The 22185-nt window shown below is 33.4% G+C and overlaps 1 protein-coding gene across 1 annotated transcript; it reads left to right on the forward strand.

Moving 5' to 3' along the window:
- Positions 1-5728: 5728 nt before the first annotated feature.
- Positions 5729-13779, forward strand: LOC129308329 (beta-glucuronosyltransferase GlcAT14B-like). The gene is made up of 4 exons (XM_054949414.1): positions 5729-6760; positions 6847-6922; positions 7011-7126; positions 12631-13779. Exons 1-4 carry the CDS (start codon positions 6181-6183, stop codon positions 13143-13145), a joined length of 1287 nt encoding a protein of 428 aa, XP_054805389.1. The 5' UTR covers positions 5729-6180; the 3' UTR covers positions 13146-13779.
- The last annotated feature ends 8406 nt before the right edge of the window (positions 13780-22185 follow it).

A 22185-nucleotide genomic window follows, 5' to 3' on the forward strand; every position in this document is an offset into this window, starting at 1 on the left:
CATGTTAAAATTAATCATGAATTTAAAATCATGATTTTTTTCAAACACCTCTTATTATGTCAAAATTAATTATGAATCAAAAAAATATGATTTGTAAAGTAATTTATATAATTTTTAGATAATTTTTTAGAAATATATAATTGAAAAATTAAATTAAAAAGAAGATAGTAATAACTTATGAGATAGGTTAGAGTTGATAAATAGGCGGGCCTAGCCTATATGGGATAAGAGCCTAAGCTCGAAAGCCTAATTACCCCAATTTTATCTAAAAGTTGAAGTCTAGCTCTTATTCAAAAGGCTCAAGGTTGAGCCCATAAGCCCGTTTATGAAAAAAATAAAATAAAATTTAATATTTTAATTTACTCAGAATATTTTAAAATTCAAGATATATTAAATTAAAGTCTCACATAATTTAAAAAATAAACACAAGATTTAGAAGTTCAAATAAGATAAAGACAAAAGTCATTATCAATGCTAATCAAGATCTCCCTCATCATCATTCATAAATAAAATGTTATTTCTAACTCTGTCATAAGTTTGAGAGTGAGAGACTGAGAGACCGAGTACAAGTGTGCTATGTAGGGTTTCTTTAAAAGTTGAAAGTCCAACCCCAATTCGATCATTTCCCAAAATCTAATATAAAAGCGAAAAAAAAAGTTAAACGAGCTTGACGGGCCGCCTCGAGCCCAAGCCACCTTTTTTAAGGTTTAAAAGGGTCGGGCTTTGAATTCCAGTTATCCTAAAAATTATTAAATTTTTTAACCCAAACCTTCATTAAAAACGGGCTTAAACGAGCCCATCAAGCCCGACCCTTATTATCAACTCTAAAAATAATCATAGTTTTAAGTTTATAATTGATTTCGGCATATGTGGGGTGTTTGGATATTTTTTAAAAAATTATAATTTTGAATTCACAATTAATTTTGACATGTATAATGGGTATTTAGATACATTTTTAAAAATACAGTTTTGAATTTATAATTAATTTTAAGATGTAATATGGGTGTTTGGATTTTTTTTACAAAACCATGGTTTTACCTTATTTTCAAGTTTGCTCTCCAATTATGATTAAAATTGATCTTATTAATTAATTTTATAAATTAATTATTACCACAAAATGTAATCAATTATATTCTAAATTAATCATATTAATTAATTTTTTATAATTAATTATACTCCACCAAAATCCAAACACATCCTAAATAAAAGATATTTTTAAAAATTTATATTTCTATTTTAAAAAAATTAATTTTATTTAATAAAGTTTGTGAATATGTATAATTTTATCTAAAAAATATTTTAATTGAAAGGGGAATACTGTTTTACTTGTGGACCCCATATGGTTAATTACCTACCTAGGGATTGTATTGTAATTCTAAATTCCGACCTAATCTAAGTACCTCTAATCCAAGACATGTGAAAAAAAGAACTGAGACAAAACCTAAATGGTGTAATAAAACCAAAATAACATCAATGGCGCGTGAGATTACTTCCACAGGATTGCATGATTTGTAAAATCTAAATTGTACACGGTCCTTGAAAGAGGAAGAGGATGGAACAAAATGCACGACACGAATTAGAAATTTTAAATTTGTTTGACGGTTAGGATCGTTTCGATATTAATTTATTTATTATTGGCTTATTAATTAGGTGGAGGCAAAATGATTGCGTGTGGAGCGGGGACCACGTTTGGATTGGAGGTTTGCTTCGTACTATCATCAATGTCTGGAATTGTTTCCTTCTGATGACTCATGAGAATTTTCGACACAAAAAAAAAGAAGATAATTTGTGAGAACCTGGGAATCAATGGCCATGTAAATTTTTTTTATTTAAATTAAAATTTTCATTTCATGTGACTCTTGTCACTCCCTTTCATTATACGAATAATTTATTTAATGCCATCTAAGGTTTGTGATTTTATACTGAAGTTTTCTAATAAAGTTTACCCTTTGCCCAACGCAAATAATCTTTCGTTTTTTTTTTCATTTTTTATCTATGCTACTCATTCCGTTTAAAATATAAGATATATTTAAAAATTGAATCACACAGTCTAATAAAATAATTAATTGTCTCCTAATTAAAACTATTTTACAATTTTTATTCTTATTTAATATAATGTTTCACTTTAAAATAAATAAAAAGTGACTAATTTGTTAAGGGCATTTTTTTATAAAAGCACGTTAATTACCTTCAAAATATTAAAAATATTTTATATTTTTAAACATTTAAATTCTAAAAAAGTATTTTATATTTTTTAAGGGAGGGAGTATGAATTTTATAATTATTTATTTATTCATCATATAATCTAAATAACAAATTTTAGCCTCCTTTTGGCCGAAAATATTTACATGCATCTCAAGGTAAGGTCTGTTTATTTTGTGGTCTAGAAGAAGATTAATCTCAACCTGTATCATGTACACATAAAACGCTGATGTAATCAATCATTTTTAACATCCCAACTTGTAATATTGTTGTGTGAACCTCCTAGTAGGAAATCATCAAGTCATTGTCATCTTAATCAATTTTTGGAGTTTGTGGTACTTGTACTTTTTTATCATTTTTGAAAGATAATAATATTTAGTGTTTAATTATATCTTGAACAATATTACTTACAATAAAATATTGTGATATAGAATTATCGATTGGGAACATGGGATTAGGAACACAAGAAAGGGGTGACCGGTGAGCAAGGACGTATGTCTTTCCACTTCCCAAAAATATGGAATTTCATGGCAACTTCAAAACATGCATTGCCTGAGTGACCAGCATTATTTTCATCTTTTTTGGCAAAAAGAAGCATATATTTTCATGCTACTTATTTCAAAGATCCATCGGTAATTGATGTCAAATCGCTCTCTGAATTTGAAAAACTAATCAGGATGGAACCCCAAAGGAAACCTCAACATTCTTCCCGCCTATTCCGGCAGTGAAACATTATTTTCATCTTTAATAGTGGTAAGTGGCATTGATTTATTCAACTCCACAAAACGGGTTTTGAACTTTCTACACACGCCTCTGTGACTTGTGATATTTTTTTGGCCAATTCTGTGACTTCTGATTAAAGACAAAATGAACGGATTTTTTAAAATGATTGGAAAATATATAAATGATAATTAGGTAGTAGATACTATGAAATGTGATACTTATTTTCTAATCAAAAGACTTGTTTGTCAAGTAGTTTTAATGTGAAAAAACTTTTTTACCCTTCTCAAAAATAAAAGAAAATAATCATCATTACTTGCAAATTATTTCAATTTAGTTATTTTTTTAAAATCATTTCCCCAAAAAAGTAATAATTAATACTTTTTGTTGGACTTTATTGATAAATTTTAAAACAAGAGCAAATATGTCATTTGACAAAATAAAAATGTTTGGTAAGTTTCCAAAGACTAAAAAATAATTATCATATTTTTTTTTGGTCAAGATAATCATCATATTTTGTAGTACTTACTTGTTATTTGCATATTTTAAGAATATTTTTCTTTTTTCCCCCTTTTTTGGGCCACAGAAATTGAAATGGATTAATTAAACTAAATTTATATAACATTGTGAAAGTCATGCAAGCGCGCGCGTGTGAGAGAGAGAGCCGCGGGGTTTGAGAGTCAGCAAATGAGTAGAAACTCTCCGGTTTCTGTTTCATTTGAATTTTAGTAAAGCAGTGAAGAAACAAATGAGTAATGGATGGTATCGCGGTGGCTTGGTTGTAGTGATTATTTTAGCATGTATATCCTGAGGTCCATACTCCATGCCATGTTACATTACGGTTTACTAGTGCAGAATCTGTTACATTAATGTTAACGACAAATTAGAAATAGAGCCATTTGCAGAAACAAATATCCACCATCTTCCTTTTGCTAAATTTTAAAAGGTTAAGGGCTAAAAATATTTTAAAATTTTTTTGAAAGGAGTACTATATATTCTTACCTTTTAAAAGGAGTAATGTTATCTTAAATGTGTGCAAAATGGAGTAATCTTGGCCTTTTAAAATGTTTGACTAACATTTGACTAACAGGGATTGAAAAATTTGATATCAAAACACTTAACAAGCCACGTTGCAAAGACGCTTCACTTTGGTCTTCTTCATCTAGATTCTCCTCCATCTCAGATCCCTTACATACCAAAATAAGAGGAAATCATAGCAAAAATAAGAGCAGAAATTTCAACATTAGGCGTGGGATTAAAAATCACTGTCAGGAAGAATCAAAGCAAAAATCTCTGGGAACGGAGAGTATGTGAGTCAGAGGAAGAGCAAAGTGGTGAGATCGAGATCGATATTGGGATTGTGAGATTGAGACACAAGACAAACGAGAGTAAAACTGAGATTGAGGGAAATAGAGAGCATGAGATCAAGATCGAGAACTTCCATGGTTCTAGTCTTTTAGAATTTGGACTTTGGTTTGGTTCAAGTGCATGAATTTGAGGAGGGAGACATAAGCGAGCGCACAAGACAAGGTTGAGGAATTGCGAGGGAGAAGATGAACGATGACTAACAAGGATAAAATGATGCAACAGTGAAGGTGAATCATTGAATCAGTGATGCCGTGATGGTGTGGGTGAATCTTCGAAGGAGGAGGAGGAGGAAGAAGGTGGCTTTGGTTTGGTTTGAGCGCTTGAGTTCACCAAACACCACTTCTCACACATCTCCTCTTGCATTTGCCGTGTTTTCAGGAAGAAGAAGAATCATCACCAGCAAATCATTGAAGGAGGAAGAAGAAGAGATTAGATGGCTCCAACAACACATGGAACTAAAAATGGGTCCTGTGACACATGACAAACGTTTGTATGCTCTTCTAATGGTGTAGGAAAAAATTGCTCCATTTTTCACATTTTTAAGATAATATTGTTCACTTTGAAATGTAAGGATACCCCATGCTTCTTTCAACAAATTTTCTAAACATTTTTGTCCCTAACATAATTTTAAACATGCTTAGTTGTCTAATAAATAAATACTTTTAGTTGTTGCATAGAATATCACATAGACATTAATAATAGACCTATGTCTACACATTATTATGTCTTATATTATTCACAATAATAATTTTTAATATTAATAATTAACTTAATTAATATTAAAAGGTTATTAATTAACTTAATTATTTTATTATACATGTGGATCCTTTTATTAAAGATAATCTTGTTTTTAGTGAAGATATGGTCAAGTATCAATGTGAGCACTTTTTCATATTGTAAGAAACTAAAGGCTTGTTTGGCAATCTATTTTAAGAATAATTTTTTGTTCTTCAAAATAAAAAAAAAGTTTGGTAATGTATTTTAAAAAATATTTTAAAAAATAAAAAATAAAATATTATTTTAAAGAACATGAAGATGGAAACATCTTTTAAGTATTTTAGAATTATTATTTTAAAGGATAAAAAAATAATAAAAATATTTATTTTTATTATTTTTCTGTTCTTAAAATATGTTCTACTAAATATTAGTTTTCAAAATAATAAAATAAAAATAATTTTAAATAAGTCCTAACTCTTTTTATTAAGCCCAATGAGCTGGGTGCTAATTAACTTAATTTAATAAAAGAATAAAAATATATTACAACAAAAGATAATATAAGTGTTCATTTAGAAAACACAAATAACATTTTATTTTATAATTAGCAGTGGAAATAAGTGAATTTAAAATTTTAAGTTTCAATTAATGTTAATTGTTGACTACCGAACTTATAAAAGGTATTTGTATTTTATTGCAAGAAAATGAAAAAGATAACACCAGGACTTGGTAAGATAGGACAGAAGAAAAGACGAGAGAGGATTCAGGTGGCCGGCAAACCGTCTTTCTGAATTAAATGCGATTCCTATTTCGGAGCCATCCCGATTCTCAGCCATCTGATCGCTAGGCAACGAGAGTCTTTACTGTTCGACCAAATCGTAGCGACTAGCGAGAACAACAGTGAAGCTACCGCCTACCAAATTTCTCCTTCAGTCACGGCGTGACAAAGAGTGAGAAACACCGCGTTAAAGCCTCTTCTCACCCGACTTCCTATACCAAGTCCCTCATTCTTCAACACTTCCCCTGTACTCCCCTTCAATTTCCACTCATCTTTCCAATTTCTGCTGCGCATTAACTTCAGGGCTTCCTAACACTTATCTTTAAACCCCTTCTTCCTCCCTCCCACTTCGCTTATCAGTTGTCAGTTATCTTATCACGCAGAGGACCTTGCTGCAAATGAAGAAATTGAAGAACTATTACGTGCATCTGAGGCACCAACCTAAATGGGAGCGCAAGTGGATTTTCCCTCTCGCTATTGGCTCTATTGTTTCTCTCTTCCTTCTCTGCCTTGCCACTCTCGCATCACCCGATGGTACTTCTCTCTTTCCCATTTATCGCTCTATAACCGCTTCCTATTCCGTTTTTGTTGAATCCAAGCTTCACCCTATACCCGCTTCTTCTCTGCCGCCCCCACCAAGTTTCGCCTACCTCATATCTGGTTCTGTCGGCGACGGTAATGCGCTCAAACGCACGCTTTTAGCACTCTACCATCCTCGCAACTCCTACGTCGTGCATTTGGACCTTGAGTCGCCGCCTGAGGAGCGAGCTGATCTGCAGAAGTTTGTGAAAGATCATCCAATTTTCAGGAAATTTGGTAATGTAAAGGTAATCAAGAAGGCGAATCTGATTACTTACCGCGGTCCCACAATGGTTGCGAACACCCTTCACGCCGCAGCGATCTTGTTGAGGGAAGGTGGTGACTGGGATTGGTTCATTAACCTAAGTGCCTCTGACTATCCACTCGTTACCCAGGATGGTTAGTGATTTATTTTCTATGTTGGACGATTGGAGATTTACCTTAGTGTGGTTTAATTGACTGATTGTTGAGTTTTGCCTCATCAGATCTGCTGCATACATTTTCATACTTGCCTCGCGAGCTTAATTTCATTGATCATACCAGTGACATTGGATGGAAAGAGTGAGTGGGCTTTGTTATTTGTTTTACAATTTCCCCCTTTCCTATTCTGTGAGATTGTTGATTTGACTGGTTCTGTGCTTGAGCGCAGTCATCAACGGGCAAGGCCGATAATAATTGATCCCGGATTGTATTTGTCTAAAAAGCAAGATGTGTTCTGGGTTACTCAGCGAAGGAGTAGACCAACTGCCTTCAAACTTTTCACAGGTAAATGATGACATCGTGTCTATTACTGGTTCCATTCCCCCCCCCCCCAACCGAAAAAAAAAAAAAAAAATGATCCCGGAATAGGCACAAATTGTAAAATAAGAAACAAATTCTGGCTAGCTCAAGACTTTCTTTGGCGAAATGAGTTCTTTGAACATGTTGTGATGAAATTTGATATTCTTTGAACATGTTAAATAATCAAAGCTCTAGAAATAATTAATGGATGTCGTAGTATCAAATATCAATGCATCATTTGAATTTTATATGCACATAAGATATCTTTGGTGTTTTTCCTCTGTTCTGTACCTATACATATTTTTCATTGGGTTGGGATTGTAAAGGAATACAATAATCTTCAATAAAGTTTAGACCTGAATTATCTCTCTGTTTTTTTTTGGTTTCTTCAACTCTTTTTTTATGTCCAATTTCTATATTTTTTCCCCCATGATATAACCCTGTTTGAATCGTGTATGAATTGAATGTGCTTGTTTGGAAGTGTTAGGCAACGCTGCCTTGACCTCATCAATATGTTAGTTAAAGACAATTGAAGACTTGGAAAATTGTTTTCCAGAATTTGAAAGGAAAAACTGTCAGGTTTTATGTCTTTTTCAACCTCGATTGACCTATTATATACTTTGCTTTGAATTTAAACAAATTGAGTGAGGCATTGAATCTATCTTTTGGTCGCATTAAGCTATTATATACTTTGCTTTGAATTTAAACAAATTGAGTGAGGCATTCAATCTATCTTTTGGTCGCATTAAATGTCACCAATTGACATCTGACTTCTTTCAGTTTTAAAACATATGTTGAAATTGGATATTCATTTCTCTCTACTTTCCTAGGGCCTTCGTAGACTTGTCCTTGCTACTTCCTTTGAGCTTGGCCAACTGATTGTGGTGTTCGTTTTAATTAGGCAAGACAAATTGACAATAGGTTACCGTGGATAGATTATTGACAGGTGCCAGCTGTGTAGTTACGCATTTACAGCATATTTCAATTCTGGTTTCTCAAGTAATAGTTAATCTTGTTGGCAAAAAAAAGTAGTTGTTATTTTCGATAGAAGTGATTCTTATTTTAATTCTTGGTAGTGTATACTAAATAGTCATATTGTCTTATCATATGTCCGTCTCATTGTTACAATTATTATCAAGCTTGCATGGTTAAACTATTGTGCAAGATGTGGTAAACAACAAATCAATCAATTGCATTCTAAGTACTGTAAAAACCAACTTTGTGAAGGAAAAAGGGTCACAGGATGATGTGACACTCCACAGGAAATATTACTTTGGCTGGCTGGCTTCATGTGCGCCAGAGTTCACAAGGTGGTTTGAGAAGTAAATCTCCGAATTTTGCAGAACCTCCTCCCCCCCCCCCCAAAAAAAAAAAAAAAAAAGAACAACCACTTTACTCTGTTTATGTTCCTTATTAAACTGTTCTTGGACCTGCCTGATATTGTTGATGTAGCGTCCAATCATCCAACGTGTTTCCAAATTCTGATGTTGGTTCTGCTGGTCTTCGTTGCCTAAATATAGGACAAAATTTTGGTCAAATTTTGCTGGCACTAATTTTCAGCTCAATTAAGGAGAACGAATTTTGAAGAATACACTTTGTCTATAATTTTATAAGATGTTTTCCCGCAAGTATGATGGCACAAAAAAAAAAATACCTTGTGGAGTTATAGCTTTTTGCTCACCCATCATCTGTTCTGGTGGTCTAAACTTTTTTGGAGTTCATTTTTTCCCAATAGGGAGGATCAAAGCGGACATCAATGATTGACTTCTTTCTTTTTGCACTTCATTTAATATAATTGCTGAAGGACAACAATCTACTCATGGTCCTAGTTGGGATTAAATTCCTTAGACACAGCCGAACCAGCTGAAAATTTGATTGTATAGTTGAGCTACAGATCCAAGTTCAGTGCTTTGAGATTCCTTTATTGGTTATGGCTATATTAATATTTTCCTTTCTTCTAAGACCTTGCTGTACGGTTTCCATGTTGGTTGACTGAGTAATTTGAATATTTTATATGTCTGTAAGTTTTTTACCTCCAACCGGGGGAAAAAAAAAAAACTCCTTTTGATTACATTGAATGAGTTTGCACTTTGGTCTCCAACCTCACCGTACCCTTATTATTTGGGCTACCTCTGGGTGGTTGTGTATCATTTATACTTGGAGATAACTGCACTTGTTTTGAGTCTAGTAGTGTATAAGCTTGAATTTAACTCCGCCTATGTTTATAGCCGGTCCCAAGCCCGAGTAAAGGAGGAGGGTTGTGTTAGGCCATCAACAGCCAATGTAAAAATTTGTTGAATCTATCATGAACATGGACAATAGACGTTATAATGTTAATGCTAGGTCGTTGCCCGTAAGTAACGCGCTGCATGGCTCGAGTACAGTGATAAGTGAGTTAGAGCCGCTGCATCGGCGCCCGGATGTAGTGTTAAATGAGCAAGGGCTACCGCGTTATTCTGGACGCACGCGGCTAAAGAAGTTAGTCCATAAGAGCAAAATTAGATTTGGTACTTGGAATGTTGGGACATTAAATTGTAAATCTGTAGAGGTTGTAGGGGTTATGATTCAAAGGAAAATCAATATCATTTGCTTGCAAGAAACAAAATGGCGTGGAGAAGAAGCTAAGGATATTCAAGGTTTCAAACTTTGGTATACAGGAAAAGTAAGTGCACGCAATGGAGTAGGCATCATTATAGATAAGGAGTGGAAGAAGAACGTTGTAGCAGTTAGCAGAATTGGAGATAGAATTATTTCTTTAAAAATGATAATTGGACGTGAGACTGTTAATATTGTTAGCGCTTATGCGCCGCAAGTCGGGACAGTAGCCAGTCTAAAGGAATTATTTTGGGAGGATCTAGAGGGGTTGATTCGACACATACCACAGAGTGAAAAGATTTTTATTGGAGGAGACTTTAATGGGCATGTCGGGAGGGAAGCTGGTCAGTATGCGAGGGTGCATGGTGGTTTTGGTTTTGGAGAGCTAAACAATGAAGGACAAACTCTTCTTGATTTCTCATTGGCGTATGATTTTAAGATTGCCAACACTTGTTTCAAGAAGAGAGATGAGCATCTCATCACTTACAAAAGTGGAGCCTCAAGGTCGCAGATTGATTTTCTTTTGGTTAGGAACACAGATAGAAAACTTTGTAAAAATTGTAAGGTGATACCCGGAGATGCTGTAACGACACAACATAGGGTCCTAGTCCTTGATGTGTGTATTATGAGTAAAATCCAAAAACGTCGACAAGTAGTAACACCAAGGATTAGGTGGTGGCAATTAAAAGGTGAGAAGCAAGATATTTTCAAGCGAAATCTTTTGGATAAAGGAATTTGGGATTCTCAGGGAAGTGCTAACATTATATGGGAGGATATGGCTAAAAAGATACGGGAGGTTGCAAAAGTAGTTTTGGGAGAATCGAAAGGTTCTGGTCCGAGAGATAAGGAGTCTTGGTGGTGGAATAATAGTGTACAGGACAAAATCAAGTATAAGAAGAACTGTTTTAAAGCCATACATTTGTGTAACAATGAGGAAAATTGGGAGAGGTACCGTATGGCTAAGAAGGAAACTAAGAGAGCTGTGGGTGAAGCTCGCTCTAAAGCTTTTGAAGAATTTTATAAGAACCTTGAGACGAAGGAAGGAGAGCAAAATATTTATAAGATTGCCAAGAGTAGGGAAAGAAAATCAAGAGATCTAGAACAGGTAAGGTGTATTAAGGATGAAGAGGGAAGAATTTTAGTTACAGATGATGAAATTAAAAATAGATGGGAGACTTATTTTTCTAAACTTTTCAATGATGGAGAGGATTCATCTAGTAACTTGGAGGATTTAGTAACTGGTGAAGGAGAACAAAATTTGTCATTCTATCGAAAAATACGTGATAAGGAGGTAAAGGAAGCTCTTAAGAAAATGGCAAATGGTAGAGCCAACGGACCTGATTGTATATCTATTGAAGCGTGGAAATGTTTAGGTGAAGAAGGGGTGAGATGGTTAACTAAGTTATTTAATGTGATTTTACGGTCCAAGAAAATGCCTGATGAGTGGAGGAGAAGTACATTAATTCCTATTTATAAAAATAAAGGAGATATTCAGAATTGTACTAACTATAGAGGGATTAAACTCATGAGCCACACAATGAAATTGTGGGAGAAAGTAATTGAGCACAGGTTGAGATTGGAGACAAGTATTTCTGAGAATCAATTTGGTTTTATGCCAGGTAGATCAACTACAGAGGCGATTTATCTACTAAGGGGATTAATGGAAAAGTATCGTTGTAAAGATAAAGATCTACACATGGTTTTTATTGATTTGGAAAAAGCTTATGACCGTATACCAAGAGAAGTGCTTTGGAAAGCGTTGGAAAAAAAGGGAGTACGGATTGCTTATATTAAAGCCATACAAGATATGTATGAGGGGGTAAAAACTAGTATAAGAACGCCTAGTGGTCAAACAAAGGATTTTCCTATAAAGATTGGACTACATCAGGGATCATCTCTGAGTCCTTATTTGTTTAACTTGATTTTAAATGTTTTGACGGAACATATTCAAGAGGAAATCCCGAAATGTATGCTCTTCGCGGATGATATAGTTCTTATAGCAGAGACAAGAGAAGAGGTTAATTGCAAACTTGAGTTATGGAGGAGGACATTGGAGTCGAAAGGTTTTCGTCTGAGTAGAAGTAAGACGGAATATTTATATTGTAAATTTGGTAAAGGACTATTCGAAAATAATTTGGAAGTGAAATTGGGAGATCAAATTATACCTCAAGTGGAAAAGTTTAGATATTTGGGAGCCATTATTCAAAATGATGGCGAAATCAGTGGAGATATTTCACATAGAATTCAAGCTGGGTGGTTTAATTGGAGAAAAGCTAAAGGAGTTATTTGTGACCGTAAGGTGCCTAATAAACTTAAAGGAAAGTTTTATCGTACTGCTATCAGACCAGCAATGTTATATAGTAGTGAATGCTGGGCTCTAACGGGACAGCAAGAGCATAAAGTTGGAGTAGCAGAGATGAGAATGTTACGATGGATGTGCGGACATACACGTAAAGATAAAATTCGAAATGAGCACATACGCGAAAAAGTGAGGGTGGCACCTATTGAGGAAAAAATGGTAGAAAATCGGTTGAGATGGTTTGGGCATGTACAAAGAAGACCAAGGGAGGCACCAGTGAGAAGAGTGGAACATATAACTTTGAGTCCGATTAAGAGAGGTAGAGGAAGGCCTAAGAGAACACTCTTGGAAGTTGTTGAACGTGATCTCTTAATTAATAATATTTCTAAAAGCTTAATAAATGATAGAGCACAATGGCGTCTTGCAATCCATGTAGCCGACCCCACCTAGTGGGATAAAGGCTTGTTGTTGTTGTTGTTGTAGTGTATAAGCTTGAATTTCAGCCCTTTCCTGGAAAAACAAAACACTCAAAACTGCTTGGATGCACCTGAGGACATCATATAAATGATTGCGTTAAACATCTCTCTTGTTTCAGGTTCTGCTTGGATGGTACTCACTAGATCTTTCATTGACTATTGCATATGGGGATGGGATAACCTACCTCGGACTGTTCTGATGTACTATGCAAATTTCATATCTTCTCCTGAAGGATACTTCCATACTGTCATTTGTAATGCCCAGGAATTCAGTAACACAACTGTGAATAGCGATCTTCATTTCATTTCTTGGGACAATCCTCCCAAGCAACATCCTCACTACCTTAGGCTTGATGACATGCATCAGATGATCGATAGCAATGCTCCCTTCGCAAGGAAATTCCCTAGAGGTGATCCGGTATTGGACAGGGTTGATGCTGAACTTCTATCCAGAGGTCCTGGCATGGTTGTTCCTGGAGGCTGGTGCATCGGAAGCCGGGAGAATGGGTCTGATCCCTGCTTGGTTATTGGTAATACTACTGTCCTGAGGCCTGGTCCAGGCGCAAAAAGGCTGGAAGTTCTGATCAGCTCATTGTTGTCAAACGAAAGTTTCCGACCAAGACAGTGCAAATGACCATTAGCCGGCAGCTGTGTTTGTTCTGCTGGCCGTCTACATGCAAATTTAGTTAGCATGATCATTGAATTATTGTTTCTTTCTTGTGAAAAAAAAAAGAATGATATTATACGCATCATCTCTGCTGGAGAGAAGGCAAGGGGAGTCGTTGGTGAACCTTGCAGTAATGATATTGTATACACCATTACATGACACAATGACAGAACTGAATGTAGTAGCCCCTAGTGAAGTAGCCACCGCTTCCTTCCTGTGTTCTTTTTCATCACTTTATTCCAAGGACATACAGTCAAACATGGGTGAGCTGATTTTAGCTTTTTGTTGCTTTCTTTTCCACGTGGAACAAGTTGGATGTAAAATGGTGAACAGATAAAAGAGGAGTTTAGCTGTACACTGCCCAGACAAAGAGAGAGGGGATTTGATCTTTGAGTGAGAAGTCAAAAAAGCAAGAATAGATAGCGAAAACGAAGCATTTGAAGTAAAATTTCGTTTATGTGCATTTGTGGCTTTTCCGTTGTTGCTGTGATTGATTTTGACTTGGTTCTCTCCCTGTACCCGAGGCATTGCCTACCTTTGTAACCAAACTGCTAATCAGTACAAGTAGAATCATTTTGGCATTTGAGCAGGGACGTAGCTACATTGTATGATATCGGCTGCCCTCAGGGGAAAAAATTTTTATTTGTATTTGATTAATATTTCGTTTCCTGTTCTGTGTGGGAAAATTACAAAGGCTGCCCTCCTAATTTTTTTCTCAATTTTCCTTTCCCTCCCCCCCCCCCCCCCAAAAAAAAAAAAAACCCCTCCAATTAATTTCCGTCTCGGCATTTGAGTTGTTTTGGAGTTGACTTCTATTGCCACACGGAACGGCGTAACCATTTCTAGAACATGTGGAATGGCCAATCTCTGACTAGACTAGGCTAGTTTACGGAGCTCCCCGCATCCTTTTTCCGACACGTGTTTTTCATAGCTGGTGTTCATGTATGTGTGACTTGGTCATGGATAGGTCCAGAAACGTGAAATTTACCGAACTTCATTATATTTAATCGACCGTGCCGTGACGTAATGACTTGGTATTTAATATATATTTTTTGATGAAATGATATTTAATATTTAGCATATACGGGTCTTCAACTGCAGGGCCTCATTTAGATCCACTTGTTTGGAAGATCTGTAGAGACCAATCCATCAGACCATTTCACCTATTGCCGTTGATGAATATATACTCTCCATAATGAATTATACATGTATCCCTTGTACAGTATACGAAGCTACGAAATTAGTTGACTTGAAAAATGCAGCCAATTCGTCTTGCACTTGTTAAAACTTCAAAGTTTAAAACATCCATATGAAATTTGACTCTTGACTTGAGACTTCCATATGGAATAAATTTGGCTAGTTCAAACTTCAAGCATCCTTGATCTGATTGTGACCTCCTAGGCTCCTTCCCGGGGGGGGGGGGAATTGTCACTTTGATGTTTTTGTACAACCAAAAAAGTACTAAATAACCTAAATTACAATAACATTTAATAATGCCTCGCTAAAATATCTTCGTCCTAAACACTCATAAATACACTATTACAATTATAAAAAATATTTTGAAATTAAAAAAGAACTCCAGAGTGATAATTGTTCCGAAATATAGGCATTATTCGAAGGTAAGCATCAGTATTTTAGGGGATTTATGATGATATTCCAGTCAAATAATATCAAATTTTGTTGCCTTTAATGAGTATTGTTATATATAAAAAAAAAACCTTTGATGAGTATTTTTTTTGGGCCAAAAAATTAAGCATTCATTTAAAGAGATAATTTCAAAAATTTGAGAAAAAATCAAGCACCTCATACTATGAATTATATTTAAAGGAAACGCCTGGGTTGATAAGAATATAATTCAAATGATCATTCTTAATTTCACACTAGATAGAAACACTTATTTCTTTCTGCCCAGAATATAACATATTAGTAACTATTTCATATTTCTGAAAAAGAGTTAAGTTAGCTACAACATTTAATATTTTTAAAATTTATAAATATTTTTATTATATTCTTGTTAAATATTCTATAGAAGTACATTAATAATGATAATTAATATTTCAAAGAATCATTTTTTCAAAAGAAATAATAAATGAAGTTATGGTGTGTTTGCATTAATGATAATTTAGATTTAGAATTGAATTTGAACCTGATCCCTCATTTGGATACACAAAAAATTGTGAATTTAAATTCATTTCTTATAATTTTTTTGTAATTTTAAATTTTCAAATAACTTCAAATCTCTTGTTTTCTTTGTGTTTTTATTATTAATTAATCTATAATTCTCATATCTTTTCTTATCTCTTGTTATCATTTCTCATTGATTGAAAAATAGAGGTAAATTTCTCATTCTCAGTTTTCTATTTTTGTTTCGAATTTCAACTATTCTCTATTCATGCATGTGACATTTTTTAATCCACCCAAAAAAATAAATTAAAATGAGAGATTTTAAATTTAAATCAAAATCCATCCTTCCAAACCCTACCTAAATAGTTAAAAAGAAAAATATAACTTTAAATCTCTATATTTTATTCTCATTTTCTTATAAGTTTTTGCACTTTTTTTTGTATTCTAAATCCTTATATTTTTATTTTTTAATATTTTAAGTTTCTTTAAGATTCCTAAACTTTATTCATTTAGAGACCTAGAATATTTAAAAAATAAAATTATAGAGACTTAAAAAATTAAAAAAATAAAAATTTATAACAAAACACGAATAAATATGCAAGAATTTAAAATTATAATTTTAAAAAATAACTTATGCTGCAAATTTGAGCAATGAAAAAGAAGTAAAGAATCATCATGTCATGTTAGGCAAGGAGTTTCTTTAGATTCACGTGCCTGGGTTTTATTTTGTGTGTTACAGCTCAGCGCGCATGTTAAGAAGTATAAGCAAGCTCTATGCTTGTAGAATAAATATACTAAAATATCACTCCCCCTTCACCAATATATATATATATATATATAACTTCACTACCTTTGGATTAGTGAGATGCGGCCAATATAAGGGCAAACAAAATCCAATGTCGTGCTGAAAGTTTAGAAACAGATACAGTACGAGGATTCTAATTTAATGATGCAACAGTCAAGAAAGAAGAAAAGAAAGAAAAAAGACAACTTGCAATAATTTACTGGAGTAGGAGTAGAGGAGATCTCTTTTCCATTGGAGTCAAATAGAGTACTCGCTCAGATACTAAATATAAAATTTATTTAATGAATTTACAAAGATTAAGAAAAATGATTATTAAATTAGTATACAAAAAAGTGTGCACTTTTCTTAAAATAATCCTCTTTAAATGAGGATATTAAATGTGAGAGAACACAGAGAGAAAAATTGTAAAATTACTAAAGATAATGTAAGAAAAATATTAATTAAGGAAGATAAAGAAGATTGAGATCTTATATTTAGAATTAAATTGAAACAAATTTCCTAACTAATTTTATATTTATGATAGGAGGGAGTAGTAAGTTAGCATGAGAGCATTGAAAAAGGTGATTAGATAAGCATTAGCAGATAAATACAGCAAGAACACGATTGATCGTGTTCAAAATGAGGTTAATTATTGGCCAAACGTGAACTGGATTCTATATTTATGACACTAAAAAAATCATTGAGACTTGAGCATTAATTGGTTCCTCTAAGTCGTTTAAGTGCCACATGTTCTTACTATTATAAGGCATCTTTAATCACCTCATCAATATGGTCAAATCATTAACTTTATCTAAGAAAATAACAAACTTTTAATTTGATCCATATTCAAACGAAAGTTTTAAATTTACTCCTTCTATTTCTATATATAAAAGAAAAAAATTGTATCACACAATTTAAAAAAGTTAGTTAACTATAATAATTATGTTTTAAAATAAAAAAAAATTGGACTAAAATGCCCTATATTAATCAACATAAGTATGCAATACTTATTTTTCATTAATATAAATTATGAGAGATGATTTAGGAAGTGTGTAATAAATAATTATTGAAATATGTAATTTTATTTATATAAAAAATAAGTAAAAAATAATAGTTTTTCTTATAAATAAAAGTGAAGGAAGTATATTACATTTTCTGTTATCGTTGACGAGTTTAAATACCCCACCAATAGCCTCATATGAAGGATCATCAATTTCTAAGGTGTCCTTATAACAGAGACAGGGAGGATATATATCAAATATAGATAATTCTGCATTTGATTAGCCGGCGAGATCAGAAGCACTCAACTGGGCTTTTAATCTATTTCATTAAAGTTACTTGACTGGTAGAGATGAAATATTAAATGTAAAATATAAATCTAGAACCCGTTAGAAGTTTTCGGGATGAAATTGCAGTCATGATTATTATAGTTCTTACTCCATCACTGTGCCCAATAATGCCTGATAATTGATCTGTGCCGATAACAAATTTACGGTCTAAACAAAAAGGATGGGGAATTAATTGATGCGGCTATCTCCAAAAACTACTTACGAAACAACTAATAAATTGTGATTCTTGAATGCAACTAGCCCAGGCAGAACAAGGTGAAAGAAAAACTCTCAGAATGCACAGAAGATCCAAGTTACAAAGTCATAGAGAATTAGCCATAAATCTGTAATACAATATTAACGCATGGAAAATTACCCGTCATGCCAGCTATATTTATAGCTGCACAGAGAGAGAAAGAGAGAGAAGAATAAGAAGAAAAAGAAACGAGGAAATTGAGAGAGAAATGAATAATAAGAAGAAGAAAGATGAGGGAATATTGAAGAAATTAACGAATGAGAAAGAAATAGAGGGGTTTCAGTGGCGGAGAGATGACGACTACGTACAGGTGCAACCAGTAGTAGTAGGAGCCATCTCTTCTGCGACTGAAGTCCCAAAACGCATCTCTTGTGCTTCTAATAATTCTCATAATCTCTCTTCTTCTTAGGTTTTCAGACTACTTTCCCCGTATTTATAAGCAACCATTAAAAATACTCGGAAGCTGATACTTGGTGATGCCATCCACCCTATCTACTTTGAACACAAAATTGTTTATAAATTATTGGGAAAATATAACTTTCATTTCCTGAATTTTTCTTCAATTATCAATTCATTCTCTGAATATATTAAATCAGAATAATAGAGTTTCTATAATTCTTTAACTCAATAAAATATAAGAAGGATTGAGTAGTACTAATAATATTGAGTTCAAAGTTTAAGGACTACATCAATGATAATCAAAAATGATAAAAATTAAAAATTATATCATCCATAATTATTTATGTGATTTACTTTATGGAATGATTATAACTTGTCAACCGCGTGTGATGACACAGCTGGAAATGTTGCTCGCCACTCCTCCAAAATAATAAATTAAGCAATTTTTCTAGCCGCCACTTGAAGATATATATTTGCTTGAGTTCCGGTACCTGATCAGACTAATTCGGTCGGCAATTAAAGGCAACTCCATGGGAGAGGATTTGAACACGAAACCTAACAGTAATCAATCTCCTTACCAATTGATCTGAACAGTTGCAGTTGAATATGATATATTTAATTACTATTTTTCATTTTTCACTAGCTCTGACCTTTCTTCCCATTAAATAAATATATCAGGTGTGAGAGGATATATGCGAGAGTTTATTTTATCCTCATGAATATTTGATCATTTGTCAAAAATTCATTTATGTTTAAATATTTTTTTTTTCAAAAATTAGTTTGATAAAATGAAAACTGTTTGGAAAATATGAGAATTAGTTGGTTGAAATTAGCTCAAATTCTAATTTCAAAAGTTAAGAGCTACTCCAAATGCATAGACAGTGAGATCAGCATCAAAAATACCCGAACAACATGTGGCAAGTAAAAAGTAGGTTTAAAGAAGGAAAACCTCCACCCAATAAACAAAAGGCTTATAAATGGTTCTCTTGTTACCAGCAGTTGCTGCAGAGCATGAGAAGGGAAGTGCGTAGGCAAGCCGCAGAGAGATGGCACCGACGCATCCATTGATGGCTTCGGCTTGGTAAGCTTTGGAAAGGATCGACGGTGCCATCCCTCGTGCGACATGCCTCATCACTTTTGCCCTAACTTGGATTTCATCTGTTTGAAGTACTGTCTTGTCTTCTTCTTCTTCGTCTTCTTCTTCACTCACTCACTCTATTTATAGATATATTCTGCTTCCCCCTCAATAACCTAACTCACAATTCCCATTCCACTACTCTTCTACTGTTCTAAAATTGATTCCTTCGTCTCTTTTATTTCCTCGATTCCCTCCGACAATGAAACTCATACACTATGCTTCACTTTACCTTATTTTTCAACATTCTCTTTCTACACTTTCTCTCCAAAAGATTTGATCTCTTCAATTCATCCAATTCAATATTTCCTTTCCAATCGGATTGTACGTGTCACAATCACGATGCTTGTATATATACTCAGATGACGCTATACATGACGTCTTGGATAGTATGTCATTACTCATATATGATTACCACAAAAACATGCACCCGTAAATTTATTCTTAAATTCTGCATTTCAATCATTTTGTTTGTTGTTTTTTTCGTAAATTTTCTATGTGTTTATTTCAAAAAAAAAACTCATTTAATTTAACTAAGTCACTCTGGCTCAGGACATCGAGAAATTTGTTGAGGAAGAGGCGATAAGAAAAACAATATGTGAAATTATACACCTTATTTATACGATCCGTAAGTATGCTTGCATCCTGAAGATGATATTGATGGATCCAAGATGGAATAAATATTAGCAGTAATTAATATAAAAAAATATAATAAAATCTTATCGAAATATAAATGGCAAACAAGTTTCTTAAAATGTCACCAAGGTACATAAAATTATTAATGTTAAAAAGGTGTTTAAAGATTATAAAAGAATTATAACATTTTGAAGAGTTTGATTGTTATTTATATATTTCAGTAAAATTTTATTGTTATTTTTCTAAAATAAACATAGTTGAATATATATTTTTAAATATAATATTTTGCCCAGATTAATCTGAGCCTAGTAACATGGGGTTGGCCACAATTCATATTCTTCAAAAAATCCATATCTTCACCTATGAAATCATATTCTCTCAAAAGCAGAGCGGATCATGGACTGAATTAATTAAAATATTTGGATTCCGTTGGTCTCCTTAAATTTATATGTTTATTAAATGAAAGAGAATAAGAGCGGAAATGGGCGACATTGATGAGAAACCAGTAGTGTGGTGAACAAATTCCTAAAGATATACCAATTCATGAATTGAAGCAAAAGTACACTTGATTTTTATGCCAACCAAATGCCAGGAAAAGTTAAAGTTGTTTCACTTTGAAAGGACCCTAAATTCCTTTTGAGCTTTGGATCGACTTCATTATTGCTTCATTGTCTATATGCTTCCTTACAGTCATTCGAATTACTACTCTATTATCGGAGAGGATACAAGTTATGAGCAAAACTAGTGAGGCTTATTAATTAATTAAGTTTAATTCAACAATTAAATTGAAAGTTCATCGTCTCCCCGAAGGAATAAGGATTTGGTTTATATAACGGCAATGGTTATTGCACCCTATGAAGCACCAACACGAGTATAAGTACCGGATATGATATAACAAAATACGCTGACACAATAATTTTTAAAAATTTTAAGTTACGAGTATAGCTATATAAATAATTAAATATTTAATATTTAGAGACGCATATTTTTAATTTTATAATTTCATATTATATTGCAGACCTAATTTATATTAAAAATTGTAAACAATTTCTTGCAATTTTAAGACAAAGAGAGCTAACAAAAATTTAAAATAAACCAATGTTTAACCCAGAAATAATCCATCGAAATGAAAAAAAAATAAATCAGTAACATTGGTACATTTAACAATAAGTCAACATTTAAAAAAGATTATTAAATCACAAGAGACAAAGCGCCGTGACTGAAGATGGACGATGCTTGAAGAGACAGAGGGAAGCTCAACGCAAGATGTGACGGATTGTGGGAGTGAAAGGGAAAAGGATCGACTGGCAAATAGGGCGTTTGATTTCTGGGGAAAAAAAACAGAAAGACCAAAATGTAGAGTTTCGGGTCCAACCCGTGTCCACCCGTGTTTGACCGAAAATGAAAAAGTTGACGCACTGCTTCCACATCCTGAACATGTGTCTGTGTTGGATACGTATTCGACACAAACACGGCAACAATTTTCACGTATCCGTGCTTCCTTTTGTACCATATCAGAGGTTTTTATATTTGATTATTATGCTCCCTCTGATCAATGGCAAATAAAAATTAAAGAAAATTGAGCTCTGAAACCATAAATTATAGAAAGATACCCACGAGCTCGTTAAATAAAAATCTTATTTGGGAGTGACGGAACATATGCTGAATGGACCGCTTATAAATTAAATTACCAGGACACGAAACGACAAATTAAAGAACAAAATTAGGCAGTTCAAAAAGAAAAGTAAGACTATATAAATTGGCCCAAAAAGAAAAGAAAATTAAAGATATGAATTAGTCTTGTTACATTTGTCCCAAAATTAATGTGCATGCTAATGGTCCATAGATATAGTATAGTGGTCCCATAATTATTAGTTGCCAATCTATATCAAAGAAGTCTTATTTATTTTGAAACCGTACAGTTATGTTGGGTCCTAGCTACGACCATCAAATCAATAATTAAAAGTAAAATACATGCATATTGCTATTTCTGCTTAATTTATTTCATTTAATCTCTAATTTGACAGAACGATAGCTGAAACGATTGTAGTTCTGAAATTCTATCTAATTAGGTGAGAGGTGAGAGGTGAGAGGAACTTCATCAGAAACTCACTGGTAATTCACATCTTCTCTTTGTGACAAGCTTAGAAACTTCAATGTTAATCAATCAGACAAGGATGGATGGGATAGACTAAAGCCATAATGAGTCCATTATTTTTGGGTTATCATGAACCACAGGTTTTGGAGAAAATGACACTTTTGGAATCAAATGAGAAAGATATCGGCACTTTGGGATTTCGGAATTTTAAAATATGTTATTTAGAAAAATCAATTGACTAAAATAT

The sequence above is a fragment of the Prosopis cineraria genome, unplaced genomic scaffold, assembly GCF_029017545.1.
Source record: "Prosopis cineraria cultivar Desert tree isolate PC_DT_omini unplaced genomic scaffold, ASM2901754v1 PC1, whole genome shotgun sequence".
Lineage (NCBI taxonomy): Eukaryota > Viridiplantae > Streptophyta > Magnoliopsida > Fabales > Fabaceae > Prosopis > Prosopis cineraria.

What these genes read in the sequence shown, in the direction of transcription:
- LOC129308329 (XM_054949414.1), top strand. Translation starts at nt 6,181, where the DNA reads ATGAAGAAATTGAAGAACTATTACGTGCATCTGAGGCACCAACCTAAA. An exon ending in AGTGACATTGGATGGAAAGA is followed by an intron (nt 6,923 to 7,010) that starts GTGAGTGGGCTT and finishes GCTTGAGCGCAG; the next exon opens with TCATCAACGGGCAAGGCCGA. An exon ending in TGCCTTCAAACTTTTCACAG is followed by an intron (nt 7,127 to 12,630) that starts GTAAATGATGAC and finishes CTCTTGTTTCAG; the next exon opens with GTTCTGCTTGGATGGTACTC.